This window comes from Pelophylax lessonae (genome assembly GCF_965119305.1).
Source record: "Pelophylax lessonae genome assembly, chromosome: 2".
NCBI classification, from domain to species: domain Eukaryota; kingdom Metazoa; phylum Chordata; class Amphibia; order Anura; family Ranidae; genus Pelophylax; species Pelophylax lessonae.
In genome coordinates this window covers 92,995,695-93,008,021 of record NC_138769.1, presented here as the reverse complement: position 1 = coordinate 93,008,021, position 12,327 = coordinate 92,995,695, and the positions used below count along the sequence as shown (strand labels likewise).

The following is a 12,327-nucleotide window of genomic DNA, read 5'->3' as shown; positions in this document are numbered from 1 at the left end:
ATGGTGCATATTTTTTTTAGCACTGATCACTGCATTAGTGTCACTGGTCCCCAAAAAGTGTCAGTTCGTGTCCTGACTGTTCACCGCAATATCGCACTCCCGCTATAAGTCGCTGATCGCTGCCATTACTAGTAAAAAATTAACTAAAAACATCCCATAGTTTGTAGATGCTAGAACGTTTGCACAAACCAATTGCTTAAAAGGATTTTTTTTTTTAACAAAAATATGTAGCAGACTACATATTGGTCTAAATTGCTGAAAATATTTGATTTTTCTCAATTTTTATTTTTTTAGAAATGTTTTATAGCAGAAAGTAAAAAATATTGTTTTAGCCTTTTTTGTTCAAAAAATAAAAATCGCACAGGTGATCAAATACCACCAAAAGAAAGCTCTATTTGTGGGGGGGGGGGGGGGGGGGACATAAAATGTATTTGGGTGCAGTTTTGCATGACCGTGCAATTGTTTATGTAACGCAGTGCCATATCGCAAAAAATGACCTGGTCATGAAAGGGGTTAAATCTTCCAGAGGTCAAATGGTTAATTGAATCTCTGTATGGAATATAAGAAATGAAACACATGGGTAAGGAAGGCACAGACCGCAATTATAACATTGTGAGAAGTTCTTACCTTTTCCCGTTAAACAGACTTTTGTGTTCAGAGAAGTGACGGGGAAAGCTCCCCTGTAGTCTATCCCTTCTCCTGTGCTGGCCCACTGATGATTTCTTGTGCCTCGTCTTGTGCATGCACTGTACCAAACTGGCGGGGTATACAGAGCACTGAGACTGGGGTAACCACTTGGTAGAGGGGAGGCAAGTAAGTACTAACCACTTTATTAGTTTTGGTTACTAAAATGTGTTCAGGCAGAGGTATTTGGGAGTTTAACCACTTTACCACCGGAGGATTTTGCTGTCTTACGTCCGGGCCACTTTTTGCGATTCGGCACTGTGCGACTTTAACTGACAATTGCGCGGTTGTGCGACGCTGTACCCAAATGAAATTGACGTCCTTTTTTTTTACCACAAATAGAGCTTTCTTTTGGTGGTATTTGATCACCTGTGCAATTTTTACTTTTTGCGCTATAAACAAAAAAAGAGCGTAATTTTGAAAAAATAACAATATTTTTCACATTTTTTTTTTTTTATATGAAATTCTCCCCCCCCAAAATGTAAAAATCAAAATTTTTTTAAATTTTTGGCCAATTTGGTTTTCTGCTACCTATGTTTGGTAAAAAAAAAATCGCAATAAGTGTATTTTGATTGGTTTGCGCAAAAGTTATTGCGTTTACTAACTAAGGGAAAGATTTCTGTCATTTTTGGTGTTTTTTTTTTTTTAACGAGTAATGGCGGCGATCTGCGTTTTTTTTTTTTTTTTCTTTTTTCTTTTTTTGCGGGACTGCGACATTGCGGCGGACAGATTGGACCCCTGACTGACATTTTTGACACTTTTGGGGGTACCAGTGACATTACTACAGTAATCAGTGCTATATATATGCACTGTTACTGTAAAAATGACACTGGCAGTGAAGGGGTTAATTTTTATTGGTGATCAAGGGGTTAATGTATGCCTGGTGCTTACTGACGTGTGTGGGGGGAGGGGACTATGTGACACAAGGACAGAACGAGGGTTCAGCTATGCTGAACCCTGCAATCTGACCCTACCTGTCACTTAGGAGATCCGCCCGCTTGTGTTTACACAAGCAGGCGGATCTCCACACTCGATTCCCCGCCGATCGGGGAAGAGCGGCGGCGATCGCCGCCGCTCCTCCCCTGGCCCGACTCCCGCTGTGACTGAATACAGCGGGAGCGAGCCTCCGGCGAAGAGAGGGGAATGTCTGGTGACGTAGTACTACGTCGCCAGACGTTATCGAGCCACTTTGCCGCAGTACAGCTCTAGTGAGCAGTGCGGAAGTGGTTAAGGATAACAAAATAAAGTATTTGGCAACACGTCACATAGTCTGTGCACACTAAGCTTGATGTACATGGTGTCTTTGACACCTTAAGCCTAATATTGAGTCACACTTGTGTGAACAAATTCACTGATCCACAAAACTATGAATTGACTTTACACTTCTGTAGTGTGAACACAAATTACCCATAGTGCACTTTGTAGGTGTGATCAAGCCATAAACCTTCCCCTGTGGTATTGAATTAAAAATCTGAGTTCCTACTATATGTGACTTTTTACCAGAACTGCACAAATTCCCATTCTTGTAACCTAATGTACAAATCCTGGCAGTTGTTGCCCTGGCTTTCTTTCCATGGAGTTCTTTTGAGCTGTGGTGCAGTATGTCCCTTTAACTTGGTGAATGTTGCTTCCTTTCAGAATCCTAATTGAATTTATTTTATTTTTTTAGGATAAGAGACTTATTCCTGGTGGCGGAGCATCAGAAATTGAGCTGGCAAAACGAATTACGTCATATGGAGAGGTAACGGTGTACACAAATCTATTTTGTTGACAAACGGTCCTGCCCAGGTTCAATTTAAATGCTGAACGATATCAACAAAATGTCAGAAGATCCTTGTATGTGACTGCTTTGGGTATACTAAGATAGATGTGAACTAGTACACTGTGAGACTAACTTTACTGAACCTATAATCTAGTAATAAGAAATAATTCATCCCTAATCTTCCTTAGAGTTCCGGCCTCGGACATGATTTTTTAATAAAAATACCCCCGGGACAGTCAGGGCTAGTGCATTCCATAATGGATAGCCTCTGAACTGTCCCGGTCGCACTTACCTTTTTAGAAGAAATACTTACCTTAAAAATGTATTCTCCAGCGCTGCCATCTCAGGTGTGGGCACCTGAAGCCAGCGCGTCCTCTTCTATCCCACAATGCACTGCACCGGCCCCGCTCGTCACTTCTGGGGCAGGCGCATCATCCCTCCACAGCTTCTGGGTATGCCCAGAAGCTGTTTAGCAGGGAATGACGCGCCTGCACCGGACGTGACGAGCGGGGCCGGTGCAGGCGCATTGACTCCTGGGAGCGATGACGTTCAGCTCCCAGGAATCAATGCAAGGAGGAAGTGACGGCGCGGGCCACGGCCGCAGAGGGAGGAAGTGGAAGAAAGGCGAGTATATTTTTTTCAATAACAAGGTAAGTGAACAAAAAAAAATTGTGATTATCCATTTCTTTTTCAGGTGACACTCAGCAAGCGGATGGCCCAAAGTCGATTTTGAGGCCGGAACTCCCCTTTAAAGGAGTGTAAACCTCAGTCATAAAATCTGAGCAAAGCACATACAGTAGGGCTCAAAATTTTAAGTCCTGAGCTACTAGCCAGGCCTTAAGTGTTACTCGCCACCAGTTGCCCCACCCAACTCCTACCCTGCCCCTAATTCCGCCCCTAAACACACCTTGATAAATTATCTCATAGAATGATACTGTTAAATGTTTTTGCATTAATGTAGAAGTTATAAAAATAAATATTAATAACATTATCAGTGCCCATCAATGCAGCCTACCAGTGCCCATCAGTGCAGCAGCATCAATGAAGCTTATCAGTGCAGCCTCACCAGTGCCCATCAATGCAGCCTCACCAGTGCCCATCAATGCAGCCTCACCAGTGCCCATCAATGCAGCCTCACCAGTGCCCATCAATGCAGCCTCACCAGTGCCCATCAATGCAGCCTACCAGTGCCCATCAGTGCAGCAGCATCAATGAAGCTTATAAGTGCGGCCTCACCAGTGCCCATGAGTGCGGCCTCACCAGTGCCCATGAGTGCGGCCTCACCAGTGCCCATGAGTGCGGCCTCACCAGTGCCCATGAGTGCGGCCTCACCAGTGCCCATGAGTGCGGCCTCACCAGTGCCCATGAGTGCGGCCTCACCAGTGCCCAGGAGTGCGGCCTCACCAGTGCCCAGGAGTGCGGCCTCACCAGTGCCCAGGAGTGCGGCCTCACCAGTGCCCAGGAGTGCGGCCTCACCAGTGCCCAGGAGTGCGGCCTCACCAGTGCCCAGGAGTGCGGCCTCACCAGTGCCCAGGAGTGCAGCCTCACCAGTGCCCAGGAGTGCAGCCTCACCAGTGCCCAGGAGTGCAGCCTCACCAGTGCCCAGGAGTGCAGCCTCACCAGTGCCCTTTCAATGCAGCCTCACCAGTGCCCTTTCAATGCAGCCTCACCTGTGCCCTTTCAATGCAGCCTCACCTGTGCCCTTTCAATGCAGCCTCACCTGTGCCCTTTCAATGCAGCCTTACCCGTGCCCCGGGTAATGCTGCTTTACCCGTGCCCCGGGTAATGCTGCTTTACCCGGGCCCCGGGTAATGCTGCTTTACCCGGGCCCCGGGGATTACCATAGAGCGGGGATCGTTCCGCTGTAACAGCGTTCATTGTAATTGCTGGGCACTCGCCGACACACACATTCCCGCCTCCTAGCCCGGCTTCTTTTGATAGACGTCACACGTCCCGGTTGGCCAGGTGATCTGTCTATCAAAGAAGCCGGGCTAGGAGGTGGCACTGTGTGTGTCGGCGAGTGCCCGGCAATTACAATGAATGCTGTTACAGCGGAACGATCCCCGCTCTATGGTAATCCTGTCCATCGGCTTTCCTCTTCCACTCTCTTCCCGGAGCAGCCCCACGCTCGCCCTAAATAATTTTCCAATCGCAAAATGAGAGTAGGCGAGTGGAAAATTTGAGGGCTGACATACAGTATATCTGTAGTGTTTACATCTCTCTCTCTCTCCAAAGCGCTAAGTGTAGTTTCTCTCTGGTGCTTGGTTCCTCAGTTTTCAGCATGGGTCACTTCTAAGAAAGTTTTCACCACAGGGGAGGGAGCTCAGCAATCTGATTGTCTATTCACAACACAGTTCTTCTACTGTGTGAAGGGAGTTGTGTTCCTTTCCTCCAATCAGCTCTCACACATTGTTACTGCAGCCTCTCCGCCCCCTCCTCTGTGATACTAACAGATGAAGAAAGATTTTAACACTTTTCTTCCCTTTTGAAGGTGTGTAGGGAAGAGAGGGCTGCAGATAAACAAGCAAGGCCTCAGTGGACCTTATCAAAACGTCAGTAAAAATCTGTAGGAGTTTTTCAGCTTTTTGCAGTAGCGTGTTTTGTCGTTTTTAGGCTTTTATCAGAATTGGAGCGTTTTTACAGCTGAAAAACTCCTCTCAAAACCCAGGGTTTTTTTCCAGCCAGAAAACGCCCCTGCCAAAAACTACTGATGGAACAGCCTGTGTGCATGGACACATAGGATACCACGCTGGAGAGTTTACTGGCTGTAGAAAAAAAACATCTGACGTCAAATGCCGCAGCAGAAAAAATGTCCTGTGTGCATGAGGCCTAAAACTTGTATAGGATTTGTTTTATTTCTGTATATCATCTGAGGCTGTTCACTTCACTGGGTATATGTGAGGGTTTACATCCACTTTTAAGACTTGTTTTTTTTTTACCAAAGCTAAAAGAGTCTCTTATTGCAGACTTGCCCAGGACTCGACCAATATGCAATTAAGAAGTTTGCTGAGGCACTGGAGTCTATACCGAGAGCTTTGGCCGAGAACTCTGGAGTTAAAGCCAATGAAGTCATCTCCAAGTTGTACGCCACACACCAAGAAGGGAACAAAAACATTGGCTTTGATATAGAGGTAAGTGTATAGAGCACTTTCATAGTTGGGCACCCTATACATTGGTGCCAGGTCCATGGAACTCCATTCCAGAAACTATATATATATATATATATATATATATATATATATATATATATATATATATATATATATATATATATATATATATATATATATATATATATATATATTATAGTGCGCCACCATATACACAGATCCTAGATACTGGTGGTACCTGTGTAATCTATTCACTGTCATTACTTGTATTTGATGATTGTAACTGATGCTTTGCTTCGAACAAGGCAATAAAATATTTTATTTGTGATCATGCTGATTTACAACTTGTGACAACTGTTTTGTGATCTCCAGGCTGAAAGCGCTGCCGTGAAAGACATGTTGGAGAGTAATGTCCTTGATACTTACCTGGGGAAATTTTGGGGAATTAAGTTGGCTACAAACGCAGCTGTCACTGTACTCCGAGTAGACCAAGTAAGTGTGGAAAACAAGTTACATGCTATAGAAAGTACATTCATGTGTTTTTATGTCCTTGTGCATATTCCATTCCCATAGAACGGTGAAATAGGTTTCAGTTTCTTACATGGCATTGCTATGTTGAGTCTTTCTGTGACCTTTCTGTGACCAAATTCATGGGGAGGTGGGATTGCTGCCTGTTTTTTTTAGCTTATTGTAAATTGGTATAAAACCTGGTCAGGTGATGAAATGGAACTTAGGCATGCTATCATCATCCCATAGTCTAAGTCCCATCAGATCTCCTTTTTTTACTTTTTTATGTTCTTAACTTATTTTTTTTCTCCCCCCAAGTATAGGCACACTTTAATTTGTGCCTAGGCAGTGAAAAACATGTTCAGTGTGTCTACAATACACATTTTCCCATGTTCTGTCTTTTAAAAGCTGCAAATATGGAAAATAACTGTTGTACTGTCAAAAATCCAATGAGCTCCAAACTGTAGTCAGTGGACAAAGCTCTATCTGGTGCACTGAAATCCTAAGCAGTGTGGTCATCCCTACTGGAGTTCTTCGCTGTTGTATTACAGAACACCCCCTTATGTTATGGGCATGTGTTTCAGTAAATCCCCCCCCCCCCCCCCTTCACCTTTTCAGTCAGTGGTTAGTGGCAGTAATAAAGTAAATAGTCACTTTCAAGGAGCAGCAACCCCCCTTTTTTCCTGGTCTACCATGGTCACAAGGTACGGAGCCATTCTGATTGGCTCTGTGCATTCAGTGTTTGATCTGTGCTGCCTATTGACAGTGTTAACAAGGCTGTGAGAGTGCGCCTGGTGCAAACGCCCACTGTATAAACAAGGACGTTTTCTAAATCTCATATCACTATAGCAGATCATTTGTCCTGCCAATTAACTTCACTAGCCAGTGGTTTCTAAAGATACACACTTTTGGGTTTCCTTAGATCACATCGCACTCTCCTCAGGTGTGAATGCAGGCGAAGACATCCCAAAAGCATTTAATTAATTTTTTCCAGTAAGGTGTATCCCTTAACTTAAATGTTCTACATTGATCGAGGGCTAACATTAGGGCTGCACGATATTGGGGGAAAAAGTACATTGCGATATTTGGTTTTCAACTATATATATATCGCGATATTTCTCTGGGTGGAATGCAGAAGACACTGACAGTGTGGATTAGGCAGAGTCGGGACTCACAGTGGTGATAGGAGGTAGAAGAAGTTAGAACACAGCCCGACATGAGTGGAGCAGCCACAGCTCCTCACTGTTGTACTGTCTGGAGCTCAGGATCAGATGTTGACCCGTCAGGCACAGGGTCCCGCCCACTGGCGGGTGGAAGGGTCGGTACAGGACCACCATGTCCACCCGGGGGGGTTTTGATCAGCTCTGTGAACTCCATAGCGGACACCGGAGGATCCCCATCACCGTCCTCTCATCACCGGTACTACACCTGACACAGCATTCCCCCCCCCTCCCTCACCGGACACGAGTTTCCCCTTGCTTTCGTCTGTGATCCCAGCTCTGCCTCTAGTCTCCAGCCGACCATTACTCCGCCCATTGTCTCTCCATTGACTCTATTTACAACACATTACAGCCTGATCCCGCCCCTGATGCAGCCAGGAGAGACAATGGGCAGAGCAGGGCGGAGTAATGGTGGGCTGGAGACTAGAGGCAGAGCTGGGAGGGCTGGATTGCATCGGGCTGGAGGGGCGGCGTTCCGATCACAGCCGAAGGCAAGGGGAAACTCGTTTGTGTTGGCTGCCTGCACAATATCGTGTCTTCGGCGATATGAATATCGCCCACGCCCGCAGAACCTTAGTTGATATTGCATCAACTATCGTTCAGCCCCAGCTAACATGGTACAATACTATTGTTGATATCATAAAATATATTTTGCTATTTTGTTTTCCGCATAATGTGATAGATATGTAACGTCTTTTAATATTCTTAATCATAATGTTGAGAATGATGAACAGAAGAAACTGTTTCACTGGACTCTGGTGGGGAACATGCTGCTTTGTTTATTTTTCTTTGTGCTGAAATGTTTAAAACCTTGTAGATTATAATGGCTAAAGCGGCCGGTGGACCAAAAGCCCCAAAGCAGCAAGGACACTGGGATAAAGATGACTGGCAAGATGAACCAGATAAATAGGTGCTATAGTGGTACAATGCACGGAGTGCACACTGCATGGAAACACTTCACTACTAACCTCCTGGTGTTCAGTGTGTGTGATAACTGTTCTACTAAAACTGCAGTAAGAGGCTCATAGGATAACACCATGCAAAAATCATTTATCAGCCACTGACTCTGAGATCTGGTTGTGCATCGACTTTAGTATGACTGACTGTAAACCTCAAGGCTCCATGTACACGGGACGTTGTTAAAAGTCCCTTTGAATGCTGGAATTTTTAGGACGTTTGAAACGTCCGTTCAGTCGCGTTTGTACCCGCGTTTAGCGGGCGTTTAGCAGCGTTTGCGGGCGTTTGCGTTTAGAAGCGTTCCTAGAGGTCAAAAAAATTATTCCCCTTTAAAATGGAAAAACGCGAACGCTAAACGCGGGTCATCGCGTTTGGACGCGTTTGGACGCGTTCGGACGCGTTCGGACGCGTTTGTGCGTTTGAAACGCCGGGAAACACACGTTCGAACGCAAATAATTGCGTTCTAAAAACAGTCCCTGAACGCAACTGCCTGCAAATGACTGTAAACGACCTGGTGTACATGGACAGATAAGATAAAATGTAGATGGGTTCAGGGGCTTCTGAAAAAAACGCCCAACTGCTCCTAAACGGCCATTTCCAGCGTCCCGTGTACATGAAGCCCAACACTGCACAACTTTGTCACTTAAAGCACTGCATGACCTTTCCAGAACCTGATGCAACCAAGTCTATAATGGGTATAGAAATGTGCTTTTAAAGTGTAACTCTAGCCAAAACCTTTGAATAGAGTGGAGAAGAGTTGGGATATTTGTCAGATCTTGTGGAGGCAGTTTTCATCATTTCTTGTCTGGGTGACAATCAAGTCACTGGGAAAGGAATTGGGTAAAAATCTGCATTGGGGCCACAGATGGCAATAAGAACTGACCGATTCCAAACCACCTCTGCCTGATCCAGAGATACACTTTTTGTAAATAAATAAAACCTCTGTAAGGTTAACCACCTATGTTGTAACAAATCTGTTTCATATTGCTCTCGAATATAGAATTTTTTTCTCTCTTGTATAGTGTACAGGGTGTATGCTGAGTATATTTGAACGTTATGCCACTCTTAACTTGTGCTCTTCCCAGGCAATTATATATCCCTGCCCATAACTCCCATGTATGCACACAAGTTACTTTGTCCTAGCACGGGATTGTGCTGAGATGGTCCACAGAGCTGCACATGTACCGGTGTACACCTACAGAAAAAGTGCTGACAGGCAAGGAGAATCCTCTTTGACAGAAGAGACATACACAATGTCTTCTATCAAAAACCCTGCCTGTTAGTGTTTTATAAGGCCTTGTTGACAAGGTCGTACTTTAAGGGCTATGTTTGCCCACATAGGATGCAAACCTGCAGGTCTGTCAAGTTGGGAGAAGCGGCTGCGTCGGTGCAGCTGCTGCATCCATATTGACATGAATTGGACAGCCTGCACGATAAAGCACAGAACCCCTGTGTGAACAAGGCCTTAAGCCCCCATTCACACTGAATCCGACTTTAAAGAGGAAGTAAACCCTCCTCTGACACTTTTACCTATAGGTAAGCCTATGATAAGGCTTACCTATAGGTACTGTAAATATCTCCTAAACGTGCACCGTTAAGGAGATATTTACCTTACATGCAGCCAGTGACATCACTGGCGCATGCGCTCTGAAGAAACGGCCGCTGGTGCCGTTCCTTCAGAGCCCCGTGCCGTGACCGCCGGCTCCCGCGCGCGGGAGTGACGTCACCACGGCTCCGGCCAATCAGATGGCCGGATGCAGCGATCCCGGAAGACGGGCCACTGGACATGTCGCCCGTCATACAGATGAGCGGGCGGCACGGCGGGGGCTCGTTCTAAGGTATTTCATAATGAGCTAGTATGCGATGCATACTAGCTCATTATGTGTTTCTTTCAGGTTTCAAAAAAAAATTGGATGAGTTTACAACCTCTTTAAAATCATGCAAATCAAGTGTGATTTCAAAGCCACAGGTCGGTTAACTTCAGTTGTGACTTGGCTGACATCTATATGACTTCATGCACAGATGTCCATGCAAGTCGCACCTGAAATTGCAGAAAAATAGTGCCTTTTTGTTTTCAAATCTGTGCCGCACTGCAAAGTCTGAGTTGAACCGATTTGAACTGTTACAATGCCAATAATAGGGTGCGACTTAGAGGACCTGTCAAATTGCATGACAACTCACACCGGTGTGAACGGGGGCTAAAATAAGGAGACTACATCCACTTTTATAGATTAAAGCATTCGGATCAATTCACAAAGCTTTAATACAAAGATAAGGATTTTTATTTTTTACCATGTGACTGTAATTTCAAATCTCATTAGACTCCACTATAATATAAATAAAATAAAGATACCTATGATGGTGGGTTAGATTACGGTCTCCCCAACAATGCTGATGGCTCTCTGGTTTCAGAAGAAGCTGCTCTAGGTGGTAAGTTACCCTGATCATTAGTTGTTTTTAGGATTTAAAATTTGTTGGAATATCTACAGAACTGGGAGGTAGTTTTGGTTTGTAGCCTTAAGAAATAGTGATCTGGTTCACATAAACCAGCTGTTATGTTTAACTATCTGTAGATGATCCCTACAGTTTTATCAGAAACAGGGCAGAAAGAAATATTTAGTTTAGCAGTATGAACACATTACATTTGGCCAGCGTATCAGCTTAGTTAAAAGGCATAGGCCATGGCTTGTACCAGTTTTATAAAAGGTTTCGGTGTGCATTGTTCCTTATGTATGTTCATTTATCAGTGCCAATACAAAATCAGTACAATTAAAAAATGGGGTGTGGCATATATACAGTGCCGCTGTTAGAAATCATAGGGCCCGTACAGCCTACCTGACCAGCCCTGTGCTGTGGTTAAGCAGAACTTTGGTTTAGACCCCTGATGTCACTTTTGAGACAGAGATTGAGAACATAGAATTCTAAATCCCTTTTTCTGCAGCATCAGCTGCACTTCAGAATGAATGGACACAAAGCCTCTGTACAGAGGATTGCTTTTCATTAACAAACTGAAGCATAAAAAACATACTTTACTATGCTTCAGTTATGAATGAACACAGGAACAATTGGTACTGATCACTCACTGTGTTCATTGAGGAACTAAAGGAGCTGATAAACATGACATTTACTGCCCCTCCTCCCCTGCTCTCTATTCTGACACTGCCCTGCGCCACACAAAGGAGGATTGGAGCTGCATGAAGGGGGGGGGGGGTTAGGATTGTGAAGGGGTTAATTGGAACTGGGGGGGGAGGAATTACTGGAACTGACCCTCCTGTGATTCCCCTGCAACAGCTGAAAGCCAGTGAGAGGTAGAGAAGTCGTCTGCGCTGTTTGGGGGGGGGGGGGGGTGTCCACTGGGGATTTGGTCCCAGGAATTTCCCCTCCCCGCTGCTCTGGTGAACTGCCTGCGTCATAAATCACCAAAGCATCCTGTTACTTATGGACCCGGGCCCCATACAGGAGGACTGGTGGTACTTCCTTATCAGCGGCCCTGCATATAGAGCATACCTGTCTTATAGAAAATGTATTGGCAATGTTATTTTGGTGATTAACTGTGATAAAAAATAAAAAGCTGTGAAATTTAAATATATTCTTTTTGTTTATTTCCTTTTAGATTATTATGGCAAAACCTGCAGGTGGTCCAAAAGCACCAACAGGTAGAAAGGACTGGGACGATGACCAGAATGACTGAACCCCCCTCCTATTTATCTGTGCTTTTCTCCTAGCTCTTATGGACTGTCTTACCAGTGTGTTTCATATTCAGCTGCCCCTTGAGATTTTGCTTGTTTAAGTTAAAATACTGTACAATAAAGTACCTACTCATTCTACAAGTGTTTATTTGACTTTTCTTGTATTTTTTATTTTCGCAGATTTTTCACAAACTAATCTGCCTGTAAATTAAGCCTTAGTGGGTTTGGCCCCTTTTACACACAGGCTTTCCCATCCGGTCCACTTGTTGTTTTCAGTTGGATTTGATCAGAAGCTCTAGGCAGGTCTATGGGCCCTGTAAGGGGATGTAAATAGAATTGTCAAGTTTACATACACCTACCTCTGACTCCATCCAGGTCTGGAAAGAAAAAAGGACTTT

At 44.7% G+C, this 12,327-nt stretch overlaps 1 protein-coding gene across 2 annotated transcripts in view; it reads left to right on the top strand.

Annotated features, from left to right (window-relative positions):
• CCT8 (chaperonin containing TCP1 subunit 8) overlaps positions 1-12,054 on the top strand; it is a 28,657-nt gene extending 16,603 nt beyond the window's left edge. The window contains exons 12-16 of one of the 2 annotated variants that reach the window (XM_082246505.1): positions 2,354-2,425; positions 5,413-5,577; positions 5,929-6,048; positions 8,101-8,193; positions 11,854-11,997. In XM_082246505.1, the coding sequence (XP_082102631.1) occupies positions 2,354-2,425; positions 5,413-5,577; positions 5,929-6,048; positions 8,101-8,193 (450 nt within the window). In that variant the 3' untranslated portion in view covers positions 11,854-11,997. Of the gene's footprint in view, positions 1-2,353; positions 2,426-5,412; positions 5,578-5,928; positions 6,049-8,100; positions 8,194-11,853 lie in introns of both variants that reach the window. The other variant, XM_082246506.1, reaches the window with a different exon arrangement.
• Positions 12,055-12,327: the final 273 nt, after the last annotated feature.